The sequence below is a fragment of the Columba livia genome, chromosome 8, assembly GCF_036013475.1.
Source record: "Columba livia isolate bColLiv1 breed racing homer chromosome 8, bColLiv1.pat.W.v2, whole genome shotgun sequence".
Lineage (NCBI taxonomy): Eukaryota > Metazoa > Chordata > Aves > Columbiformes > Columbidae > Columba > Columba livia.
Genome location: NC_088609.1, coordinates 7,480,082 through 7,506,066, shown reverse-complemented (window position 1 = coordinate 7,506,066; position 25,985 = coordinate 7,480,082). Strand labels below are relative to the sequence as shown.

The window sequence follows — 25,985 nt, the reverse complement described above, 5'->3', positions numbered from 1 at the left end:
CAACCACTCCCATCTCCTCCCCTAAATCAAGCACTGACTCTTAAGTGCATTAAGCCCAACCAGACCCCCACCATCCCCAGCCACCTGCGCTCCTCAGTCCCTTGGGACAGGGGCCAATGTCCCCTTGAGGTGTGCCCGAACAGCCCACAGCACCAGAGCTCCCAGCCCAGGGACACAGAGAGGCAGGTCCCTAAGGCAGTTTTACAGAAGAAGTTTAGCTGGACATGTGGACAGGCAGAGAGACAGCATCCCATAGCCTCCCTGTCCCACCACTTTGCATTTCTAACCTATTTACCTAATTATTGCACCTCTGCTGGGAGTCATCTCGGTTCCACCCCCCCTCCCCCCTGCTGCTCCAGCATGCTCTGATTTATCTCTCAGCCATCCTAACAGCTCCCCCCACCCCCTTCTTCTTGGGGAATTCAATTCTCATTCATTTTTCTGCTTTGCCAGATTGATCCAGCCCCTTCTGCCCCGCTCCGGATCACTCACGGCAGCGGCCAGCGGGCAAAGGGAGTCACACAGCACTGAGCCTTCACCTCAGGGGAGCATTGTGCTGCTGGGGGACTGCCACCACAAGTGTCCATTAAAAAAAACCCACCAGCATCTTCCTCTCTGCTTGTTCTCAGCTCACCACATCTTCCCAGCTGAACCTTCATCCCTTCTCTGCCTTGCAGTATGGCTTTGTCCCCTGCTCCGTCTTCCTGCTGTCCATCTGTTCATCGTGTCAGTGGGTTTTTTTTGGTCTCTTTTGGGTTTGCTTTCCCCAGCGCACCCTGTTATGCCCAGACATTTGGAGGAGAGGGTGGTGGGGATGGGCACAAGCTGCTGGCCCAGAAAACCCGCTTTGTGCCACCCAAGATGCTGCCAGGTCCTGGTGGTACCCAAGGAGATAGGGCTTTATACGTGATGGGTGTGAAATTCCCACCCCAGACATCCTCCCCCTTCCAAAGCTAAAACACGGCTAAGGATCAGTGGTGTTGCGCCCGCAGAAAGGTGACTGTCACAATTTTCAGAGGGTTGCATTTCCAGGGCAGTTTTTGGGGGGCTCTGGGCCTGCACAGATGCCCCACTCCCTCCTCTGCATCACCTGAACTCCCGCTGGCCCTGCAGCCAGATGAAGACACCAGCAGCATGACGTGATGATGCAAAACCCGCAGACAAGTGGCGATTAATTAATAGTAATAATAACAATAAAGCAGGTAAATCCCAGAACCTTCACCAAACCCCGGACCGAGCCTCCCTTTGTGTGCCCCAGCCCTGGGCAGGTGGTAACTGGGGACACCCAGGACGATGTCCCGTGCTGAAGGCAGCCTGAACCCACAGGGAGGTCAGTGCACCATTCCCAGGTGCAACAGGGGTGTTTCAAGACAGAACTGGGGTTTTGCAAGGAAAACCCACCCCTGGCCCATGCCTGGGGAGTGGAGCATGACCACAGCCATGTCACCCGTCAGCAAAACCTGAGTGGGCTTGAAGGTACCAGAGAGCTCAGCAGACAGCAAGGCTTCCAAACACCTCTGCAGTGAGTTTGCGGGATCTCAGCCCAGTTCACAGAGTCCCCTCATGTGACCAGCCCCCTCAACCCAAAGGGGAACATCCTTCGGGGGCCAAAGCTGCCCAGAGCCACCCTTCAGGATGGGGATACCAACCCTCTGAGCAGCACTGCAGGCCCCCATGTGCACAACCCACCAGCAGCACCCACTGCTCCCCAATTCTTAATTATCCCAATGACTACCCGTGACCCCATCCCATACACCCCTATTGCCAGAGGTGACAAACACAGAGAGAGCAGGGTACTCACCAGCAGCGGGAGAAAGCCTTTTCTCTTGCAGGTGCTGCCAAACTGGGTGTTGCTAATTGTAACTGAAAATTAACTGACATTCAGCGAACCCCCAGTGATTTTTTGACTGGAGCATGTGCGGACGGGAGATGCTGGTGGAGAAAGGTTCTTGCCTGCACCGAGGAGGGAAAGGGAAGAGGGGTGAGGCAGGAGGGAGTGAGCAGCAAAGGGGTGGGAAGGTGGCTGTGTGTGTTAGGGGCCGGCCACCGGCCTCGCGGAAAATTAAATTGCAGTTGAGGGCAAATTGTATTAGGGAATAGCGGCTGTCTCACACCAGCCTCAGGCCATTTGGGTAATTAGCCCTGGGGATGCCCCAGCTTGTGACAGCACTGGGAAGGGGTAACCCCCATTGGGGAGAGCATCTTGGGGGGTCTGGAGTGGGTTCCTCCTACAAAGACAGCCTATCCCACCTGTGAACATGGCCATGGCACAAGGTGATGCTTCTCATGTGCTCAGGTAGGGGCCTGGACCAAAGTCACCATTCTGGTGGGGGACAGTGTGGGGACTCCCCCATCCTGGGCAGCCCTGAGCCCTGCAGCAGCCTCCTGCCTGCACTGCTGCCTGCGACGGCCCATTTGAGCCCTGCAGTGGGGTTGCCCAGCTGCTGGGGGGGACACCCTAGTGCCAAAGCCCACCAGAGCCAGGGCCAGGAGGATTGGGACTGCACCAAACAGGATTACAGAAAGTCTATTTACTGGACTCTCTTTTTTCCTGCGTGCACGGCAGCTTTAGCTCCCCAGCCCTGTAAATCTCCCCGGCGGGGCTGGTGGGGATGCTAATCTGGGCAGCCCTGCCCACGGCTGCCTGTGAACCCCCTGCCAGCAGCTCCCCCCTCCCCAGCCCTAATTCCCTGCACCCTCTAAAGCACCTGCCTACCGCACCCCCTAACACATCCACCAGCCTGTCCCTGGCTTTAGCAGCCCCCCTGGTGCTATTTTGGGGCCAGGGGTACACGCAGGCAGCCCCTCATCGCAAGCCCTTGGTCCCAGGCAGTGGAGCAGCTGGTGGGGAGGGGGTGCACACGGGAGTTATTGATGTTGGGGATAAACCCCCTGGGGAAATCAAAGAGAAGGAGGCAGCAGGGCTGCAGCGATGAGACCTTCCCCATCCATCACCCGATGGTGGGCAGGACTGGCACTGGGCTGGGGGAACACAGCCCCTGGCTCTGTGCTGGGATGAGACCACCAAAACCCAGCTAAGGGACATAGCCGAGGGCAAGTGGGCCAGTGGTGGCAGGGCAGGGGTGCCAGCCCCACGTCCCATGAAGGTGTGAGCATGCACAGACACCAAAGGAGGAAGAAAAACAGAGGAAGAAAATTTATTTCAAGGGTGGATGATGGAAGAAGGGCTGGAGCATCCAGAGCTCCCAGTGCCCTGGCAGCAGTGGAGCCGCCCACCCTCCTCCATCCTGCCTCCCACCTGGGCAAAGTGAAGATATCAAGAAAAAGGCTCCAAATCGGATTGACACCCCCCCCTCCCCCTTAATAAAGTTTATTATCGGCCGGGTTCTAATCCTTTTAAATCCTCCGCTTGGGGGAAGGGCCGGGATTAGGGGAGGGTCAGCATAATCCCAATGAATTTGTTACAGAGGGATTTAGGCAGCGCTGGGAGAGCAGATGGCCCCAGCCCCAGAAAACAACCATTTTCCTTAATGATTCCTAACAAGGATAAAAGGGCAGAGAAAATCGGGGACAGGCACAGGGGGCCTGTGCCTGATGGAGGTCCCAGTCCCGGAGAATGCAGGGATGCTCACACGTGTCTCGCTGCTCTGGACCACAGGCACAGCCAGCAGAAAATGGCAGCTCCATGGCTCCTGCCAACTATTTTCCAGCAGCTTCCCCAGGCTCCCTCCCCATCACCCCACTTGAGGACAAACCAAGAGCCACCACAACCATAGAGACATCCCGCCCGTGGGTGCATCCAGAAGCAAAAAAGCAGGAGAAAATGTACAATAATAACAGCTAAAAATATTTCAAGGATTTAAACCAAACCAGTGCTCTTCCCAGGGTGATGGAGAAGGCTGGAGTGGGGACAGCCAGGGGTGGGGGGATGGCAGGGACCAGCTGACACAGCAGGGCTGGCATCAGCAAAAATAATTTATTCCATTAAGACTAGCAGAGAGCAAGCAACAAAGTGGGGAGGGGGCAAGGAAAGGTGGGGAGGGGGCAAGGAAAGGTGGGGAGGGGCCAGTCCACGTCTTGAAGAGGGGGACACACAAAATGCAGCTGAACCCATGACTGCCACCCGCTGCTCAGTAGTGCCTGGTTTTTGTGGGGGCTAAACCCCCACCCTCCTGGCCCCAGTAGTGGTTTGACCCCAAAGGGCTGCTCCCCAGCATGGGACTGGGCTTCCCAGTTTGAAAGCAGCCCAGTGCTGGGAGGTCCTGAGGGCAGCTGGGTGCTGAGATGCAAACCCCTGCCAGCATCTTAGCTCCTGAAAACATGGTGGTGTGTCCCAAGAGAAGAATGCTCCAGCACGCACATTTCCCCCCAAAAGAGCCCTCTGCCCCCAACCCTGGGTGAGGTGAGCAGGGCAGCTCCCAGGGGATGCACCCAATCTCTCCCCACCGGGGGGCAAAACATTGCCCCAGGGGTGTCCCGGCTCAGCAGCCCACCCATCCCGGGGGGCAGCCTCCGGCACCCCACAACCGCTCTCAGGCCACAGGGAAGCCAGGGCGGCCTTTCCGGGCGCGGGTGCGCAGACGGAAGAAGGTGTACATGCCCAGGAGGCACATGGAGGAGAGGAAGTAGAGGGCGACGCAGAGGCTGATGTCCAAGCGGGAGAAGCCCAAGCCCAGCACCTTCAACCAGGGGCTCCTCCGCACGCCATCCCCAACCTCCTCCTCATCCTCCCGGACCAGGACACTGGCCCGCCGGCGCTCCCGGCCCACTCTGGCATCCCGGGGCAGGGCGATGGTGTCCCGTTTGCTGATCCGGCGGCGCCGGCCAGCCGCTGCTCGTAGCGCTTGGCTCTTGAAGTGCTGCTCGCTGAAGGAGTCCAGGTCCACGATGTCCTCGCCCGCCTCCCGCAGCTTGGGGTTCAGCCGCACGATGCTGGGGCGGCGTGGCTCCGGGGAGCCCAGTCGCCCTGGAGCCCTCATCTCACTCTCTGTCTCCTTTTCCTCCTCTTCCTTCCCTCGCTCCTCTCGTGGGCCCTCGGTGCCCAGCCTGGTGTCTATCCCCTCCCCGGGGACAGGGTCAGCCTCAATGTAGTCCAGGTGGATGTTGGCAGGGGAGAAGTGCCCCTTGAGGAAGGTGAGCACAGCTGGCTCGTCCCATGCGTGCACCCCCCGTTCCTCTTTGTGGCACTGGGGACACAGGTCTGGCGGTGGCCACTGCAGCTTGGGGAAGTTGGGATCCTCCGTGTCACCTCCTGCAGGGACCAGAGTCAGTGAGGACACTAAAAGGAATAGGGGATGCAGCCCTCCTGCTGTACCAGTGTAAGCACCCCAGAGCATTCAGCAGCTGGGGATGGTGACAGGGACATTTCTGGTCTCTTCTCCCAAGTAGCAAGTGATAAAGTAAGAGGAAATGGCCTCAAGTTGCACAAGGGGAAGTTTGGATTGGATATTAGGAAAAATTTCTTCGTGGAAAGGGCTGTTGGGCATTGGAACAGGCTGCCCAGGGCAGTGGTGGAGTCACCATCCCTGAAGGCACAGACACATAGATGAGGTTCTTAGGGACACGGGTTAGTGCAGGGCTGGGTTAATGGTTGGACTTGGTGACCTTGAGGGTCTCTTCCAAGCAAAATGATTCCATGATTTGGAGGGGCTGTCTGGGAGGAAGGGTCCCCTGAGGGCACATGGAGGCTTTGGGAAGCCCCCCACAGAGAGCACACAAGACCCAGCTGCATCTCTGAGGTGGTTTGATGCTGCGTGACCAGCTGCTGTTCCCTGTGACGGGGGATGATGACAAAGGCATGTCCCCACTGTCACACCCTAATGCAGCCATTTGCCAGCTCCACCCAGGAGCAAGGATTCTCCTCCACCTCGCCTCCCCTTTTCCCTCAGGAAGCCACCCCTGCTCCCCTCCCCGCAGCCACCTTACCTGCCAGCCGAGCGTTGACCTCATTGTGGTGGGACCAGAGCCAGAGGACGGACTCCTCCCGCCCTGCCACCTGGTCCATGGACTTGGCCGCCATGGCCTCGAAGTGCTGGGCACAGTCCCGGCAGCCGAAGAAGTGCCGGACGTAGCAGCGCAAGGTGTTCAGCACCTCCAGCGGCAGCTCTGGGGGAAGGCAGAGGATTCGGGGAGACAGAAGGGCGAGTCTGGACCCCGCAGTGCCACCACCATGGTCCCACGGCCAAGGTGACAGCCTCACATCCCAACTCTGCATCTCTCACCCTCTCCAGAGACAAGCCTTTGCTTGCACACAGCAGCTCTGCCCATGCCACGATCTGTTCAGACACCCCCTCCCCGAGCCCCAAGCCCCCCTGGGGACACTGATACCTTTGTCGGGGCCACTCTGGGCAGCCTGGACGGTCAGGAGGTGGAAGAGAGTCCAGAGCCCGCAGGGGTAACCACGAAACTGGGGTTCACTGCCCTGGCAGCCCACCCAGGTCACGTTGGTGGGGAGCACGGCAGGGTGGGAGGCCTGGAGGACAGACAGACGGACATGGTATGATGAAAGTGGTGGATAACACGGGGTGGGGGGAAAAGGGCAGGGGTGAGGATTGGAGAGCAGGGGTCCCCACGGGTGCCTTACGTCTCTGTTGTTCTTCATGGCCTCCTTCAAGGCATTGCGGGGCAGCTCGGCCTCTGTCCAGTTCCTCAGCCATCCATCCAGGATCTGCAGGTAGGTCTGCACGCAGGGGCGCCCGGGGAAGTACTGCAGAGAGGGGAGAGGGGTGAGGAAACCCAGACCTCCCCCCGAAACAGCAGGGCAGCCCATCGGCACTCCCAGCTCGCCAGGATGGGCACTGGGCAGAACCAGTATCCTCGATGGCAGCGGGTACTGGAGGGCAGCACGGTCCCACCAAGGTTTCAGTGCCCAGCATGGAGGGGCTGGGGATCACAGTGTGTCCTCCCTATCACCGCCAGGCCCCCGTGTGCATGTTCAGGCTCCAAACCTCATCCCTTGTCTGAGGGAGGCAAAAAGCCACTCTGACCATAAGTCAGCGCAAAGCCGATTAGCAGCAGCACTTTAAAAGCACAGGCCCTCCGGGAAGAGGGGGAAGCCCACCCGTACCTGCCACCGGACAGACAGACAGACAGAGGGACTAACCAACAACCCATGAGGAGGATGAGAACAGCAGTACAGAGGAAAAGCAATGGCAAAGCAAAAGGAAGGAGTGTTTTATTAAGCCTGAGCTGTTCTCCCCAGGCTGTGGGGAATCACACAAAAAGTCCCAAATTCACAGGGGGATTCATCTGCAACCTTAAGTTTCTGCTGTAAAACACAGCCCTCCTTCAGCAGGAGGCTTTGCCACACAATATCCTTCTTTCCAGGTACCACTTCTTGCCATATTAGGATTTTTCTCCCCATTTCCTTGCCTTAAATACCTCTTGGGAAGGCAACAGTTAAGGCTGAGCTCCCCCAGCCCGCGCCCTGCTGGGCTGGCAGCAATCCCGGGGACAATCCTGGGGACATTGCTCCATCCCGTGGATGAGCACGGCAACAGCAGCACTGGCTCGGCATCTTTGGGGAAGCATCGGCACCCACCTGTGCCTCCTGCCTGCAGCGGGGACACAGCTTTGCCTCTTTGCCAAATTTGGTGCTTGGTCAGTGAGGGGAAGGTTCACAGGGAGAATTAAAATCTGATCAAATAAAACCACTGGTGTTCCCCATCACTCTGGCAAGCTCACACTCTAGGTCAGGGAGCTGGTGCAATGGATGATTTACAGAATCACAGAATAGTTGAGGTTGGAAGGTACCTCTGGAGATCATCTAGTCCAACCCACGCTCCAGTTAACATGGGCGGGAGCAAAGAAAGTGGCCATGGCTGGGTGAATGTTTGCCAAGGAGCCCAGGCTGGGACAAGGCTCCTGCAACCCCAGTGCTGGAAACCTCAGCCATACACCGCGCTCCATTGCACCGGGAAATTAAACTGCTCTGCTTCTGCTGGCACAAAGCTCCTACACACTTCAGTTTCACCAAGCCCAAAAGAGGAGAAAAAAGGAGACCTTAAATTAGGCTCTTCCAGAGCCTGACTCAGAGTGGGACTCCCTTTGCCGAGCTATCAAAGGAGATCAAGTCCCCAAGCTCAGCATCCGCGTCAGGCGATCAGAGCTACAAACCTCTCTGATCGTCTCTGCCACCCCGGCAGGCGACAGCATCTCTTTTGAAAAGACCTACCGCCTTGACACGACACCTCCTGCCAGCACTGAGCCACTCTGCCCACCCCTGCTTGCATCCCAGACACGGTCTGAAACTCTCCGGCAACTGCTTTCAGCCACCAGCTCCTGCCAGGACCCTGGGCTGGATTTGGAGCTGCGTGGGGACAGGGACAACCCTATGCAGAGCCCCAGGACACAGGGCTCGCATTGGAGACCGCCACGCTCTGCTACCTGTGAGCGCTGGGACACGGTCTTCGCCCTGCGTTTGCATTCCACCTTATGAATAGCAACAGGAGGTGCAGGAGGTTCCTCTCCTGACACCGAAAGCTCCTCACCTTCACCAGGAGGGCCACGTAGCACTTGAAGGCGGCCAGCTGGGCTCCCGATAGCTTGGCAGGGCGGGCAGCCTCCACCCGCAGCGAGTAGTGCAGTGTGGACTCCAGGTCAGCCATGTACACCTTGGAGCTGGGGAGGGCAGCACAACACGATGCTCCATCAGCCCCTCAGTCTGCACCCCCAGCCACCATTTGGGGTTTTTCCCGGGTGAAAAGGCACGATCCCAGCCAGTCTTCCCCATAGCCATGGCAGCCCCTCCCTGCACCAGCCCCGGCCTCCTGCAGCCCCAGAATGATGGAAGGAGAGGTCTGACCGGTCAGCGTGCTTTGGTTGGAACATGTCGGTCTCATTGGAAGCGGTGATGGTTGTGTTCAGCTTGTAGGAGCCGCGGGTGACTCCCAAGAGCGTGCGCAGGTAGTAGGTGTAGAAGGAACGTGCCTCCACGTGCCTGCACAGAAGCAGAATCACATAATGGTTTGGGTTGAAGGGACCTTCAAAGCTCCCCCAATGCCACCCCTGCCATGAGCAGGGACACCTTCACCAGCTCAGGTTGCTCAGAGCCCCGTCCAGCCTGGCCTGGGATGTCTCCAGGGATGGTTCATCCACCACCTCCCTGGGCAACCTGGGCCAGGCTCTCACCACCCTCAGTGCAACAAATTTCATCCCACTGTGTCCCCCACTCACACAGGCAGGCGGGAGAAGGAGCCATTGCGGAAGAGCAGGTAGCCAGAGGGGAAGGTGGTTACACCGAACTTCTTCACAAGCTCCTCCTCGCTGCTCAGCACCCTCCTCACTGCCACATTCTCGTACTGCAGCATGTCCAGTGCCACCTGCAAGCACAGTGGTCCTGGGGTCAGCGGGCAGGGGGTGGCAGAACCCCCAGCCCCACTGGGGATGCAGGAGGACTCCCCTGCCAAAGGTGCCCAGGAGTTATCTGGCACCAGGGACATGGGGCTTCAAGATAAACAGGGGATAAATGCACCTGTACCCACCTCTCTGCCCACAAAGGAATTGCTCTTCTCAAAGATCAGCGCCAAGTACTTATCCTTGTTCCTCTGGAAGAAGCTGTGAACCTCCTCCGCGCTGCAAGAGAGAAGGGGATGGCAGCAGGTGCCTCAGAATTGGCTGATGCTCTGCCCTCCCACCTGAAAGTTGCTCAGCCCTCATCCCCAGGGATTCGGCAGGAAATGCCGCCCCGGTTGGGTGGGCAACTCCTCCCCGCTGAAGTTTCCAGCCCGATTTTCTGCTCCACTTCACAGGCTTCTGAGAAAACCCACCGGGGTCAGCCAAGGAGGCAGAAAACAAAGCCTGGGCAGGGCCGGATGGAGCTGCACACTTGCCCAGGGGAACAAACAGTAATGGACTTGAACCGGGACCATTGGATTCTTGGCTAGGACATGAAGGCACTGGAGACCTGACCTATGTGTACAGCTTGACCACGTCTTTGGGAAAGCCAAACGTTCCCCCTCGGGACAGGGCAGTAATCACCCGTGTCCAGAAAAGACGACTCAGACCCCAACAAGTTGGTACCGAATCAAGAAAACCCTTTCTCAGGGCAGGAAAAAGCTGCTAAAGGCAGCGGCCTCACTCAGCACAGCGTGGCAGTGCCACGTCCCTGGCACCACTCACTCTAATTAAGGCTGATGAGCAGGTTCATTAGGAGATGTAACAACATGGCCCATCTCAACCAGGCCACATAAATGGCTCCAGCCTTAGCAGTTGATCTGCATCTCCTGGGAGATGGGTGATGCGGCAGCTGCTCTGTGCACCTTTTTGGCTCAGATTTTCCCCAGAAACTTGCTCTCTGTGGGATGGGGGCTGCCACAGCTGCCCCCCCATCACACCACCCCCCACCACGCGACTCCCACCTCGCTGGCTCCAGCGGAGGACAGGCAGGCGGCCAGGCCTCCCGGCTCTGCTCCAGGTTGGTGATGATGGCGTGGCGCAGGTCCTCAACAGTGGCACTGGGATCTGTGGGGGGACAGGATGACAACGGGTCAGTCCTGGGGACACCGGTGCCATGGGCTGAGCCAAGGGGAGCTGCTCTGAGCTGCCTGCCCTGGGCCCTCCAAGGTCCCACATGTGGGGGGTGTGGGCAGCAGGGACATTCACATTCACGGTAAAAAGCCCCTGTGGCTCCGATACTCACTGGTAATCCTTATGCCATCCGCTGTCTTCTTGCTAAAAGCTTTGAAGAACTGAAAGGGAAAAAAAATTCACTCGTGGGGAAGAAGCTGGATTGAGAGCATTTGGACAGGACAGGCATGCAGCATGGCCCTGCAGGCAGAGGCTCCCCTAGACTGGCTCTGCCTCAGTTTCCCCATGACGTTACAGCATGCTGACCCACTGCAGGGGGAGCTCCTGGCCACGGACCCATCTCACGGGGTGTCCCTGGACTGGGGGGACGTCCAGCCAAGGGCTGAGCACCAGCAGGCAGCAGGACAGGTGTTTCCGGGGCTCCCAGAGAGGCAGCTGGGAACTCCCCACTCCTGCAAACCGCTATCTCTCTGCTCTCACAAAGTGCGAAAAGGCTTTTTTTTCCCCATTCCTGGCCTCGCGCACTGGTTGCAGTGCCCGTGGTGCAGCTGGGTTGCGTCAGGCAGGTGTTTGCTTTCCAGGCTGGGCTGGGGACGCGGGCTGTTTGCACAAGGTGTTTGGCTGGGACAGGTGATGTGAAGCGAGTGACTTCTTGGCACCGCCACATGAGCACATGCATCCCTGCCCTAGATGATGTTTTGGTCGATGTCCCACAGGCAGTGTGTGCTCAGAGAGACCCCGGTGCAGGGCTGGGGCACAACCCAACCTTCCTGGCAAACCCCTAAATCTGACCCAACCCTGGGCTAAGCCTGTAAGCCAGGACTGAGGGCATGTTATCCTCCCCGGTCTCTCTCAAGGTGATCCCAGCTTTCACACCTGGAGCATTTCAGATTTATTGCTTATGTTGGAGTGAGGCTTTGTTTGCAGTAGGAAACGCTGCGAAACAGTAGTATTGACACAGCTAAGGGGCCGGGCACGGGCCCAGCAGGAGGGATGGCACCTCACCAGCCACCGCAGGAAGCTCCCACGAGAGCCCTGGGCAACCTCCCACAGCATCCCTGCGCCCTCCTCCAAAACCCGTGCGGGCAGCCGCCCTCTGCCCTGCAGCAGCCTTTCCCGGGAGCTTCTAGTTCGGGTCTCCCCTGTCCTAGGAAAGATGTGGCCTCTACATTTCACAATGAAGCCACATTTTGGTTTTCCCCCTCCTTGTTGCTACATCGCACAGCAGTTGCACTGGCTGCAGCCCGGCCACAGTGATGTTTTGGTGAAGGGTGGAACAGCTCCAGCCTGCAAAGCCTCAAAGGGAATATTTTAGTGCAACAGCGCTGTTGATCAAATTGAGCAAGAGAGGGACAGGCAAAAAGGCACAGCATGGTGAAAATGGGGCACTGGCATGCATAGCCTTTACCTTCAGTGTGGGGAAGCCGGTTATCCCAAAATTGGAGCACACTTGCTGGTTGGCCTCGTCGGCACAGTCGAGGGCTGCCAGCATCACGGCAGGCCGCCACTCTGCGGGGACAGAATCACAGAATCATTTTGGTTGCAAGGGACCCTCAAGGTCATCAAGTCCAACCGTTAACCCAACACTGGCACTAACCCATGTCCCTGAGAACCTCACCTATGTGTCTGTTCAACCCCTCCAGGGATGGTGACTCCATCACCGCCCTGGGCAGCCTGTTCCAATGCCTGACAACCCTTTCCCTGAAGAAATTTTTCCTGATATCCAATCTAAACCTCCAGTCAGCACAGCTCAGCCCCTCTGCGGCCCCAAAAACCACCCTGGCTCCCCAAAACCACAGTGGGGACCTCCCGCTGCACTGGCTCCTCCCAGCCCCAAAAAACCTCACCCTTCGCAGGAGACCAACTGATGGTTTCCAAGCCCCAAATACCTAAAGCCATGGTCTGTGTTTGGCACCCTACTTTCCGTGCGTGGGGAAAGCCGTGCGAGGCGGGACGGGCTCTGCACGCCCTGCCCTCGCCAGCACCCGGGCGCAGGCAGCTCTGCCCGCGGCTGCCTGCCCGGCTGGTTCTGCCTGCTGAGCCGCTGCCCCGGCGCGAAGAGGTGCCAGGAGCAGGGGAGGGACAGCTAACCACGGCCGGGGACAGCAGGGAACACAGCTCCAGCTCGCCTCACCGTAGGCTGAGGGCATGGTTGATAACCAGCGGCTGCGGCACCATGGTGGAGCTCATCCAGGTGCCAAGCACCTGTTCCCCTGCTGCCTCCCCGGGGAGGACCAGCAGGTCCCTGGGGTAAAACAGAGATGACGAAAAGGGGACGGAGCACTGGACCAGGCTGCCCAGGGAGGTTGTGGAGTCTCCTACTCTGGAGACATTCAAACCCGCCTAGACACCATCCTATGCAACCTCATCTGGGTGTTCCTGCTCCGGCAATGGGATTGGACTAGATGACCTTTCGAGGTCCTTTCCAATCCCTGACATTCTGTGATTCTGTGAGGCATTTCAAGCAGTGGACTCTGAAAGCCAACAGCAAAATAGAGAGAAAAGTTCTGAAATGGCTCCTTAATAAGAACACAAAGCGGAGAACTCTCAGCCTCCCCTTTGAGCAGGATGGGGAGGCACGTGGCACTGGCACAGGATGGAGCTCGTGCTGCCCTGGGCAGGAGCCTTGGGACTGCTGGCACTGTCCTGTGTCACAGGTGACGAGGCAGATGAGCCGTTTCCCGCTGCCCCAGCATCAGCGGCACAGGAGGGCCGGTGCCCAGCCCTGCTGCCAGGAGGCAGGCACGCTCCAGGACTCATCGGCACGTGGTGCCTGTGGGTCACCCCGGCATCCTCCCAGCCCAGCCCACTCCTGTGAAAATCCACCCGTGGGAATGGCAGCGAGGATGCCGAGGGGCACAGCAGTGGCTCCCCCACCCTGCCTCCGCGGGCATCCCATCTCTGGTCCAGCCTCTGGAGCAGAGAGCCCTGGGGGAACCCCATTTTGGAAAGGGACCAGGCGAGCCAGTGTTACGCCGCAGGGCCCAGGTGCGCACCCCATTCCTCACATCCTGCCACGTTGGGGAGCGCTGACGGCATCCCCAGGGAGGAACGGCATCCCCTTGGAGGGACGGGACGCCTGCCCCGGCCAGCGCCCTGACTCACCCACCGCTGACCACACTATATCAATTACTGCAATAACAGGGGGAAGCCGTGCGTGTCCCGGGATGCCGGGGGAGGCAGGAGGAGGCCCAGCAGGGTGAGGGGTCCAGCGGTGGGGCGTGTGTGTCCCCAAGCAGGGCTGGGCACCAGCCAGGCCAGGCATCAAGGTCAAAGCCAGGAATAAACCAGCTGGGATCAGCATCCATCCCCAGTGCGCTGCCAGCCTCTCCCTGCAGGCACTGGAGAGAAGCAGGGCTAATGGGGGCCTGGGGGGGCAGTAGGACCCCCACGACTGGGGCCGGCTCAGCCCGAGCTTCTCCCAGCCAAAGGGGCTCCAGGGATGCTCTTAAGCCAGGCCTGGCCATTGTGGGGGGTAACCCTGGGAATCACAGGGGGCCTGGGCCTTTCCAAAGAGATGATGCTCCAGGGAGACTTGTGCATGGATGCAGGGGGATTTCGGGGTGCTGATGGAGGGTAAGGCAGGGGGGGTTGAGGGGTGCTGATGGGGAGGGTGCACAGGGGATGCAGGGGTGCTGATGGGACTAAGGATGCAGGGCCAGGGGTGCAGGGAGGATTTTGGAGTGCTGATGGAGAGGAGGAGGATGGGACAAGGACGCAGGAGGGACTTAGGAGCACGGATCGGGGTGGGGGTTGGGGCACAAGGAGGAGTTATGGATGCTGACAGAAGGACAGACAGCGATGCATAGGGAATTCAAGGGTGCTGATGGGGACAGAGAGGCAGAGACACAGCAGATTTAGGGGGTGCTGATGGGAGAAGACAGAGACAGGATACAAGCGTGGGAAAACAAGGGCACGGGGGGGTTTGGGGGCGCTGTTGGGGAGCGCAGAGAGGTGGGGAAGCGGGGACACGGGGAAGGGGGGAAAGAGGGGCAGCCGGCAGGGAACTCACCGCGGATGTCGTGGGCCAGCGCTCGCCATGTGGGCGCGAAGTGGACGCAGTGCCCGCACCAGGAGGCGAAGAACTCGACAGCCCAAGCGCTGGAGGAGCCCAGCAGCTGCCCCTCCGCCCCGCTCCCCAGCAGCTCCAAAGGGTCCGCAGCCGAGTACAGCCCGCCGGGCCGCGCCGCCGGCAGCGACGCCACCAGCACCAGCAGCGACACCAGCCACCACCGCCCGCGCCCGCCCCCGCCGCCCCGCGCCCGCCGCCGCCGCCACATCGCCCGCCCAGGCCGCCCGCCGCCGCCCGCCGCCTTTAGGGCCGCACGCACGCCCCGCCCGGCAGGGGGCGGGATGAGGGGCGGGGCCGAGCCGGCCCGCGCCGCAGCGCCCCCCGTCGAGCGTGCAGCGGCACGCCCCCCTACACCCGACACCCCCACATCACGGGGGGTGCCCCAAATCCTGCCCCCCCAGCCCCTGCCCGGCATCAGGCAGCGCCCGCCCAGCGCTGTGGTCCCGCGAGGGGACAGCGAGCGTAAAACGATCAAATTCTGATCAAGCCAGGAAAGGCAAAAGCGGCTGATTCAGAGCCAAAACTCGCAGTGCCCTCGTTACGGGCATCCCCAAGGGAAGACACCAGCTTGAGCGCAACGCCCAGGTTGGACACCAGTGTCACCAGGCAGCGGCTGCCGGGACACCCCACAGGATGGACACCCTGGAGCCCCTCACCCCAACCCTACCCAGGATGTGCAACAAGGATACCCAATGAAGCCCCAAAATCTGGCTCCTCCACCCCAAAACAAGCATCCCTCCATCCCCGACAACCCTGCATCCGGCCGCAGCCTCCCCAGCAGCCCGGCCGTGCCATCGCTCACGCACACACCCGCCTCGGGGCCGGAAGGTGCCCGTTGCCCAGCGCCCCGGGGTAGAGCCAAGAGCTGCCGGGGTGGCCATAGCCCTGAAATCCAGCCCTTTGCTCCCTCCCCATCCCCTGAGGCCAGGGGGCCCCAGCACTGGGGGTGCCCACAGCTGTTGAGGGCTGGTTGTTGGCTCTGTCCCCAGGAAGGCCATTAGCCGTGCTGGGCCCCACCTAGGTAGTTTAGGCGGACTTGCCATGCTAGAAAAACGAGCCTGCCAGAGCCAACCCTTAACCATGGCAGAGGAACGCAGGGGCCTCCACACTGGGCACGGCTCTGGGGGAGCTATGGGGCTCCCCGAGATGGCCCAGATCTTGGGGGACAGAGCTCAGCAGATGTGACCCTGGGGGGATTGCTGCCTCTATCCTCCAAGGGTCCAGGCTGACGCAAAAAAAAGTCAGAAGATGGTTTGCTCCAGCCCTGGCAGCTGTAATTAAATGTTTAAGGGATTATCGCACCTTGCTGGGAGAGGTGCAGCCCAGCCTGTGCAGGGCTGCGCTGAAAGGTGCTCCCTCGGTATTGCCACGACTTGTCTTCATCCAAAAGACAAAAATCCCTGTGCCTAGGGATGCTATCACCGTTATTTTACCCCGGGGATAAAGTCCTTGTTCTAAGGGCTCATCAGCTTGATTAGGTTATCACAGCAAAGGAGAGGTGCCCAGCACCAGCGTGATTTCCCGCATCCTCCCAGTCCAGCTCACTCCTCCCTCCCAGGGAGCCTGAATTCCTTGAATCTTTTTTTAGGTGCAAAAGTAGCATCTAACCTGAAGGCAGATGGGCAAGAGCTCACAGCCCCAGGCTCCGGCTCCTTTTGAGGTGAGCCACACCATTGCTCATCGGCCCAAGGCCGGGGTGGGGATGCTCCTGCTTCCGGCTGCCCGGGACCAGCTGGGGACCCTGCTGCCGGGCTGGCACGTCCCGTCCCCACCGCTGACCCAGAACAGCCTCCTCCAGTGACAGGGTGTGGGGCTTTCCAGGCACAGACTTGCCCAAACAGCCTTTTTCCCTTCTAACCCTGCAGCAAAGCAAGAGGTGAGGCTTTCTTCTGCCTCGAGCCGGGATTTTCATTGCAGAGCGCCCCAAGACAGGGGATGGAAAGCCAAAGATGAAACAGCGATTTTGAAACAACCTCTTTTTAAGATGGATTTGAGAATAACTAAGATGAATTAGAAAAAAAAAAAAAAAGATCAGGAAGTGGTAGAAGGTTTTAGAAATGCTCTCCTAGCACTGCCTGCCTTCGACCTCTCTGGCTTTCCATCCCCTCACTGCTAGTGGAGCCTGTGGGCAGCAAAGCTCAGAGAATGGATGGTGGGTGACCCCGGCTGCCAAGCCCCCAGCCAGCCCTTAAGCCCAGTTTTAAGCTCTCATGGCACATTTAGAAGCCTCGTTGTTTTTCAGCAAAGCTCTCAGCTCCCAGTTCAGCGTCCTTCACTTTGGGAAGAGATGTGTTTCAATCCCCCGTAGCAAGCCCATGTGCTAAGGACCACCACAGAGGTTCCTGTGCTGCACAAGTCCCCGTGCGGCAGCTGAGCGGTGGCTTTAGTTCATTAAGCTCATCAGCTTTCAAACCTCCTTTCCCAGACTAGCAGCCAGCGGGAATCTCCTTGAAGTCAATGAGGTGTGAGCAACAACAGGCTGAGCACCTCAAAGGCCGCTAAGATCTCAGCAAAACGATTTGAGCCCTGCACAACTTGTTTCGTACACCTAAAATGGATTATTTTTACAGATGCAAAGAGCTACTCTGGTCATCTCTGTGCTGGGTTAGAGAGGAGACGAGGAAAGAACAGTTGGATTTTCATGCATTCAGCCCTTGAAGTGCTGGAAAGGACTACGGAACATGATTCAGAAATTGGGGAAAGGTTTCTATTGTCCATTTTTAAAAGCATGATTCTGGCTGCAAAACACCAACAGCTCAAAATAGCTGAGTAATCCAACCTTCTCACTTCTCTTCAGTTGTGAAGGTCCAGGGACAGGGAGATCCCGAAACAGACTTTCTTCCTTGAAAATTAAATAACACGTTCCTACCTAATTGTGTGATTTCAGGAACTGACTCCAAGAAAAACATGCAACCAATGCAAGACTCATGGCACAATCACGGCAACCCCGTCACCCGGCCCTGGCATTCTGGAGGCCGTGCAGAGAAGTTCCCATCCAGCTCCCCTGGCAGCACCTCGGCAGTACCAGCCACAGAGGATGCTCCGTAGTTCTCCTGTCTCTCACCAGCCTTTGCGAGATGGACTGATGAACTCAGTGAAGGCCTCCTCGATCTGGAGCACAGCACTGCTTAAAGCATGGTCCTTCTCTAAATAAACACGAAAAGCCCCATTTCCATGATTAGCGTCTCCAAACAGCCTCAAAGAGCAAGTGAAAATCGTGCCATCTGTCACCTTCCAGACAGCTGAAGTCACCTGGGACACTCCAACCCAGCTGGCACTTTTCCACCAGTGGCACCAGTCACACCTATGCTGAGATGCGGTTTCAGACGAGACCTTTGGCAACACCTGTGTGATAAACCTGCCAGTTCCACAGCTTTGCTGAGATGGGAAATAACGCAAGGAGCAGACGTGAACCCTGACTGCTTCCCACATGGGCTCTGCCGGGCTCGCACCTCTGAGGATCAGCAAAGCTCCTTATAGCCCCCACTGGTAGCCGGGAATTGCCGACTAGGTGAGACAAGCTCGATCAGAGATGGCTGATTTCTGCCTTTCAAGACCAACCAGCCTGTAATAACAATAGATGAAAAACAAAAATCTGGGGTGCGTTCTCAGGATGTGATGAATGCATTCATGTAGTTGGTGCCTGCAGAGAGACTCCAGCAGTACCAGCCCCTTTCTGCTATACACTCTCCGCTGATTCATCCCTGCTCAAAAGGACGGCAGTGACGCTGCCCTTGCTCTTTTTGGAGGGACCTTGGCGGGGGCTGGGAGGAACTGGTGCCGTCTTTGGTATGTTTGGGTAGGAAACGTCTTACCTGCAAATTTAAGATTTACGTAAAGTCATAAATCATCACCATGACCCAGGATGCACCGAGCAGATGTTTTCCACTCCAGCTCATCTGCCCAGCTTCCAGGAGCAGATCGGAGGAGGCCACGCCACCCAGATCTCCCACATCATAATTTGACAGCTGGTTTAATTGCAGCGCATGAGACTGAGAATACCACATGAATGACAATGGAGCACTCCTCTCTTGCTGCAGCAGGAGTCCTGAAATATAAGCAAGGTCTTACCTCCCGGCCTCAGGTTTGCTGAGCAGCACTGGCTCCATCACCTCCACAGGACACTGGACCAGGCTCCTTGCTGAGCTCCTCAAGCCAAGCAACACCAGGGATAGGATCCCCTGCAGCCTCCTTTATTGTGCTGGAATAAAAGAAAACAAAGTCTCTGGGAGAATCCTCAGAACCAGCGTTAACACCACCTGCAGCAAACTCAGGGACAAAAGTCCATTCCGAATTACCCTGGATTTCACAGGGTGGTGACAGGTCAGCCTGCAAGAGGAAGCCACCTGAAACCAGCATCAGGGAGGGAATGCAGTGCAAGGGACACGGCAGGTCCTGCACAGCTGGAGCAAAGGGCTGGGAAACCGGGGCCAAGAGAAACACTTTTGCAGGAACCAACCAGACCTGCCCCAGGCCACCCTCACACAGCACACTAGGCAAGTGAAGGGTGGCATCTTCACCTCAAATGTCCCCCACTATGCCCTGCTCCTGCTCAGCCCTCACCCTGTTCTCCTCCTTTTCCCCAAATTCCTGCAGGATTTTAATTAAGAGGCGGCAGGAAGGCCCAGGGCTGGGGCTCTGGGTTTTGTTTGGTCCACTTTCCAGACCTCGCAGGGTGCTTTTCTCTCCCCCACAGGACCCGCATCCCGGAAGGCACCCTCTGCTTTCAAACTCCATCACATCTCCTCTGCATTCCTGCCCGCCAACAGCCCGTGCTGCGGGCTGGCTGCCAGTGACCGGGCAGCCCCCCATCCTCTCCTTCCCGCGCTCTGTAACAAGCTGCCAGCGTCCAGCAGCTCCCCACCAGTTCCTTTTCTTCTCAGCGCTGTGTTAACAAGAGCCCGGACATCTCAGAAGCCCTTGTGCCGGGCAGGGTGCAGCGACGGCCGGAGCAGAGTCGACATTTGAAGTGTTCCAGCGCTCTGCCAGGCATTTTAGGACATGAGATGGCTGGAGCGGGCACCACCTCCCCGGGGAGGCATCTGGGAGCGGGTGGCACCCGGGAAAGGAGGCACCAAAACAGACCCGGCTCAATCCAGCGTGGCATGGGGAAGGCAGCTGCCTGTCATTGCCCAACCCGAGTGTCACCAGCTCCGTGGGTGAAACGGGCTGTGAAAGGCAACTGCGCTCCCAGGGTTCTGGGAAGAGTTGCACAAACACCGACATAGAAAGTCAGAGCCAAAGTGAAGCAATGTAGGCTTGCAAATGAGGAAATTAGAGCCTTCATCAAGCTGATTACTGGGCATCCAGGGCAAGGACAGCAGTAGCAATGCAGCAGTTTGCTGTGTCACTTGCCAGAGCGCTGTGGCAGCGTTCCCATCTCTCCAGCCATTCTGAAAGGGAAGGCAGTTCTTCAGCCAGAGAAGCATAGACTTTTTTCTTTTCTATTTTTTTTTTAATGTGAAATGCACTCTAAGCCACATCCAGGGATGGATGCTGACAGCTGCAAGTCGACCGCTGTCCAAAAACACATGACTTGCAGAGCAAAAAATCGCTGCAGGGTGAGGAAAGCTGCAGCACGGATGCTCTCCTGCTGCTCGGTAATGAGAGCAGAGAGGCTGCGGCACCACTTTGTCTCAGCCCTTTGGACATCAAAGGACCCACTGCCGCGCTTTGGCCGGCTCAACCCCCGACGAGCTTCTCTGCCTGTGCGAAGGCTGCGGACAGCGCTCCCGGCACGCTGAGGACTATTCCTACCGCATGCTGGCACCGCAGCAACGCTGCTTCCACGCTGACAGTCCAAGCGCAGCGAAGTCCTCGGGGATGAGGCACCTCCGCTAAGGAAAAGAGCAAAAAATGCTCAGCACGGAGTACCGCCCGTTTTGTTCACACAAATCACCCTATTTGATCTATATGCCTCTGACACAGCATCCTCCGAGCTGGAAAGACCAACGCTGGGGTTTGTAGATGTCTGTAACAAACAGAAAGCGAAACCTTTTCTGCAGGGCTGCGCGGCACAAAACAGCAGCAAAGCACAGCAGAGGTGCGGGAGCCGCAACGCCGGGGCGGCTCCACGAACACGCCACGTCCTGGTCTCACACGTTTCACGCTGCCGCTTGTTCGCCACGTGCCCACACGCCTGTGGTTTGGCACCGCGAGCGTTCGGCCGTCCTCTTGCAGGGCTCCAGGGCCTTTCACGCGTTAAATAGGGAATTGTTTTATTTATTTCTTTTTTTTCTGGAAAGCAAACAGAAAAGATTTAGGAAAGCTCCACCAATACATTAAGTTTCCAGGGAGCAACATTTGCTCCCTTGGTGAAGAAGAGATCAGTAACAGCAGCTGTAACAATTCACAAGCCTAACTGAAGGATCCAAAGAATCTGAATAACTTAATCGCAATACTGTTGTTTAGCGCAAAAATAGCTTTTTTACCCTCAAAAATGTTTCAAACCCTGACTTCTTAAAACCTATTTAAAAGAAACGTGTGCAAGGAGTAATTATTCTCCCACCAATCATGCAGCGCACTCCCGCAGTGATTACGCAATGCTGTTGTCTGTTTTTGCTTTTATCAATACTCGGCTTTAACAATAAGGAAATTCTAATAACCTTATTATTATAATTAAGGCAACTCTAATGGGATTTTGTGGGCTGTGATTGGCATCCCAAGTACAGCATCAGACAGAAAGGGGAGCATACAAGGGACAAATCTCCAGGACACCTTCAGAATTAGCAACCATTTGGGTAATTATAAAAGTCCATTTTATAACAAACCAGGAAACAAGATTAATTTATAAATCGGTTTATTTACAGATTTTGTCCTCTTAAAGTACATTTTAGTTACCAAAGATATTTACACTGGTTTACACAGGGACCACCCTGGTTATTTTACAGTTCTTAATTACAAAAAAAAACCCCCAAACCTCCACATCCTTGGGTCTGCCTACTGTGCAAAGCTGCTCCGGATGTGAACATCAGCTGAAACTGGCCCCAAACCCCAAGTTACCAGGTTATTTACACATACACAGTAAACGGGATTCTTTTCAGCATCTCCACAACACAGTACGCAAGGAGACGGAGCCTCCCAAAAGGCGGCTTTGCAAATGTGTATCAAAAGGCTCTGCAAAGTCAAGGAAAAAAACTAGTAAATGCAAGTTAATTACAGTATTCCTCTTTCATCTGTATATAATTTTGCATTTAATGTTTAAATTACAAATAAGTTCAATAGTTTGCTTATCTCCATTTTAGTTGATTTGTAAACACTTCAGATGCACTAAATACCTTATAAGATTCAACTGTTTCTCTGCTGAAAAGTATTTTATTTTTCTAATATTCTTAAGGTAGCAAAGGGATACGAAAGTCGGAACCGCACGCAGTTCCTCACAGAATAGTCACTTAAAAGGTCTCTGTCACTGTGCTACTGAAGATCTTCTGCAGGTACACACTCATTCAAGTATTGCAAAAAGCTAAGGCCACTTTTTCAAGAAAGGAAAGTGAACAAGACGGGATTTTTCAGTCTCTCATTCCACCTTGTGAGCAACAAGGCAGAAGCACTGATAATTCCCCAGCTTGGCTCAGGGAGCATCCTGCTGTGATCCTCCTTGTCCTCACCAGCCTGGGCTTTGCCACCCGGCACCGAGATCCTTCCGAAGAGGGAACCGCTTCTCCCCATGACAACAGCCGCTGCCCCAAACAGCTCACGGCTCTCAGAAAAATGTCTCAGCCTTGAATCTTCTCACCTGGCTGCACCACGATAGCCAGGACCCAGAAATATCATCTTGTTCTTATAATGGGAAGGCTGGGGAGATAGAAATAGAGGATTCAGCCCCTGTCTGTGAGGCTCCAGGCTTCCCCACACCTCCTTGTTACCAGCCACAAACAGACAGATCATCATCAGTCCGCAAGTACTCAACACACTCGAGGTTTTGAGTAGACACACATCTCAAAGCAACTCAACACACTTGAGGTATTGAGAAGATAATTCATGTATGTTCAAGTCTTTTTAGAGTTGCTCCTAGCAAGGATTGCTACCAAAAATAAACAGGGATGTTGGCAAAGGAATAAAGCCACTACTCGGACAAAGCTTCATTTTGCCCAAACAACTGTCAAAACAGTTACAGCTTCTCTTGAGGGTACTAAGAACAGACATATGACCTCTGATGATCCTCAGTGCCTTGGCTGGACAACTGTACAACCTTCTCCCTGCTGGCGGACAGACCAGAGAAGCCACACCAGCCCCACAGAACAGCCAAAAAGCCTTGGGGACACGGGGCAATCTCCCCAACACTGCTCACATTATCTACAGAACAGAAACGAACTTGGTTTCTCTGATACTCCAGCCACAAACCTACGCTGCAGGTTTCTGCCTTATTTCCGTAATTGCTACCTATAAAAATAATCCTAGCTATTGAAGGAGATACACCCAGGAAAGGGAATCTGAGGTGGTGACCCAATCGGTGACACCATGCTGGTTAAATGCAGCAGCTTCAGTTTGCTTCTATCTTAAGCATTCAAGAGCTTCTTCGTTCAGCATCACATTTTACGTGGACAAATGAATCACTTAGGAAAAAAAAAGCTGAACAATGCTCCACCAAGACCATTTGACTTCCAGCCAGCCAGAAGGGCCACTACTGCAGGACAGACACAAAAGTGCCCGTTGGAGGTGTTCCTATAAACCATGACCTCCTTCTTGTTCTTCCACTCATTAAGCTCCCATGAATACGGCTCACCATTAACTCGCTAGTGAGGCACTGGCAATACCACATCTGAGAAACTCCACGGACCTCTAACAAATCCAGCATTTCCCAGTGCTGTCCCTGAAGAACTACCAGCTGTGTGTCGTGCAAAATGCAAATATTCCAATGATAGCTTTCAAAAAGAAATCAAAAAGGCGGAAAATAAAATGTTGCAGTAGCAGCAGTATGCAGAGCTCAAGAACCAAGCAGATGAACAAAGTGGTAGAGATCTCCCTGCCATGCCTGTTGTGGGCTGCAGCATCTTTGGTGCACCTCTGAGGGCTTCAAAGTGCCTTTCTGCAGCCCAGCGTGTCTGGAGAATCTGAGTCTTCTCTGGGTCTTGTCCCAGGGTTAGCAAACAGGGACACTCGCTATTAAGGCATCAACATTAGACCCCAGGTTGTCTGTGTTCCTCCAAGACCAACACAAGGATGGGAGGGACAGGTTAGGGATGAGCACTCGGAAGAAGGACACTGCGGTTGAACACGGCACCAAATCAACCATGTAAGAGCTGCTCATGGCCTAGAAGTTCTGGGAAAGGAAGGGAACAGACGGAGCAGGGAAGTTTCACATAATTTTTCAGCTCAGTCCCCTCAGCTCTCCCATTGTCTCCAAACCAGGTGTGGTGAAGCTCCACTCCTAGTCCTGCCTTTGCTTCCCACCCCTGGTCACTGAGGTTTGGTTCTTCCGACCTTTATCCCCCTGTATCTGCCCCAAGAAGCTGGAGGTTTTGTGCGAAGAATATGGGGCTCTGGAAGCTTCCAGAAGAGATGCTTTTTCAAGTTCAGCTGTCTTAAAATACAAGACAGTGCAGCCAACTGCACAAGACACTCTCCTATAACCCACTTAATAAATTATCTGACAATAAATAAAAAAACCCACAAGCGCAAAACATGCAGACAAGTCAAGCACTGGACACCGCTTTCTTTGGTGAATACACTCTGTTCTCTTAATTGTTCAAGTAACAGCTTCTCTGATTCATTAGGTGACAGTAAGGGAGGAAGCTGAGGGATCGAAGGCCAAATCTTTGTGAGGAAATGTTTTCCACTCCTGCATGTCTCATGCCTGAGAAAATCCTGAGTATCCATTATCTGGGAGCAAGTGGTGCTCCAGGAAGAGAAGAAGTGCTACACGGTAGGAGGAAAGTTGTCCACGGGCTCATTTGTCACGCTTGACATTAGGCGGCCTTTATGTTGCTCCACCTCAGGACTTGAAGCAAGTTACATAGGAAAAGCAGCAGTAATTCTTTACTTGAATGCAGGAAGCAACATAATCTAATTTCCCTGGACTGGATGGCACCATACGTGGTACCACATCACAGAAGAAAGATAAAAACCAAATTCACAGAGAAGAGAATTAAATGGGCTCTGGAGCAGAAGAAACTTGATGCACATTGTTAGGGTTGCCGGAGAAGAGGTGTTAAGATTATAACACTGTTCAGTACGCTAAGTCTCCATTTATGACTAAAACCTGACCAAACTGTTTCTTCTCCAAATCACTCACATTTCTAAAGACAAGTTGAGTACTGATGGCTGACAGTCTTTCCGGCAAAACAGCCAATATCCCAACTAAAGCCCACCCTCCCAGAGCACGAGCCGAACGTGTCAAAGCCCCAGGCCAGGGCCGCAGACAGCCGCTGACAGCTATGTGGCATAACTGTGTTGGCACACGAACAGTCTTGGGCTCTCCACAACACAGCCTCGAGTGAGGGATCAGCTCGTTCCAAACAATAAATCCGGTGTGAGGTCTCTAGGGGCAGTGGACGCAAATCCAGATTCCTTTAATGACGTCTGAACTGCCTTTAAACCCCACGCGTGGAAGTCCAGCAGCAGCGCTCGCAGGGTGAAGAGTGCGTCAGGAGTCACAAAGACCCGTGACGTGGCGGTTATGAAGCTCTAGGTTTATTTTCAGCGCTGTCAGACAAGCAGCAACCTCCGCTGTTTCTCAGTTATCTGGTTCAGCACGTCGATTGTGTCTCTGATTAAGGCCTCGAAGATCCCGTCTGCCAACTGCATCTTCACACACAGTTCATCCTCATCGTAGTTCACCCACTGCGCTTCTTCCTCATGAAGTTCCTGCACCTGGGAGGTTAGAAAGGAAAAGGCAAAAGAAACGTTACAATTCAGTTGCTCTAGGATAATATCCCCTGCAAAGTTCCAGAAAAAGTCCAAAACAGCGTGCGACTGCCAACAACGTATCTGTCTTTGCGAGAGATTACAGGAAGCGCTTGGAATAGCAAAATGAACACAGATCTGTTTGAACCAGGCTGTTTCACCGTATGAACGTTTTCTACCTTTCACTGTCGTATCCATTTAAAAAGATTTCACATTCCTGCTCAAGTTTTTCACTTGAAAGAACTCAGTTAATGGGGTATTGTTGCCCAACAGCAGAAGCTCTAACAGAAGTCCCTAACTGTGTATTTGCAAGCAGCTGATTCCACACAGATTAAGCTGGTAAGAAATCATGCAAACGTAGGGGAAGGAGAAAAATGAAAAAACTTTACTGCAGTCCCGTTTATTTGAATAACCATTAGAAAATCTAAAGGAAATAACTAACTTCTCCAATTCTTCTCCATAGGAAGACAAAATGCCGGCATGTGTTGTCTTACAACTCATTTGCGCAAATACTCTCCATACTTTGTTGGATTTGACAGCATTATTACAAATGGAATTTTGTACCACTACATCTAGAAGA

At 55.4% G+C, this 25,985-nt stretch overlaps 2 protein-coding genes and 1 long non-coding RNA gene across 17 annotated transcripts in view; all 3 read right to left on the bottom strand.

Moving 5' to 3' along the window:
• Window positions 1–3,918: 3,918 nt before the first annotated feature.
• QSOX1 (quiescin sulfhydryl oxidase 1) lies at window positions 3,919–14,783 on the bottom strand. Its single transcript, XM_065071801.1, has 12 exons — window positions 14,501–14,783; window positions 11,897–11,997; window positions 10,601–10,649; window positions 10,320–10,422; window positions 9,444–9,534; window positions 9,136–9,281; window positions 8,765–8,899; window positions 8,451–8,580; window positions 6,545–6,667; window positions 6,289–6,433; window positions 5,887–6,066; window positions 3,919–5,212 (listed from the first exon to the last, which is right to left on the bottom strand). The coding sequence occupies exons 1-12, from the start codon at window positions 14,766–14,768 to the stop codon at window positions 4,494–4,496; spliced, it is 2,190 nt and encodes a 729-aa protein (XP_064927873.1). The 5' UTR covers window positions 14,769–14,783; the 3' UTR covers window positions 3,919–4,493.
• Window positions 14,784–17,253: 2,470 nt separating this feature from the next.
• LOC135580085 (uncharacterized) lies at window positions 17,254–19,263 on the bottom strand. The gene is made up of 3 exons (XR_010474230.1): window positions 19,124–19,263; window positions 18,632–18,761; window positions 17,254–18,375 (listed from the first exon to the last, which is right to left on the bottom strand). It is a non-coding gene; the product is annotated as an uncharacterized LOC135580085 (long non-coding RNA).
• Window positions 19,264–21,342: 2,079 nt separating this feature from the next.
• CEP350 (centrosomal protein 350) overlaps window positions 21,343–25,985 on the bottom strand; it is a 76,233-nt gene continuing 71,590 nt past the window's right edge. For all 15 annotated transcript variants that reach the window (XM_065071785.1, XM_065071786.1, XM_065071784.1 and 12 more), the window contains one exon: window positions 21,343–25,372. In XM_065071785.1, the coding sequence (XP_064927857.1) occupies window positions 25,208–25,372 (165 nt within the window). In that variant the 3' untranslated portion in view covers window positions 21,343–25,207. The remainder of the gene's footprint in view (window positions 25,373–25,985) is intronic.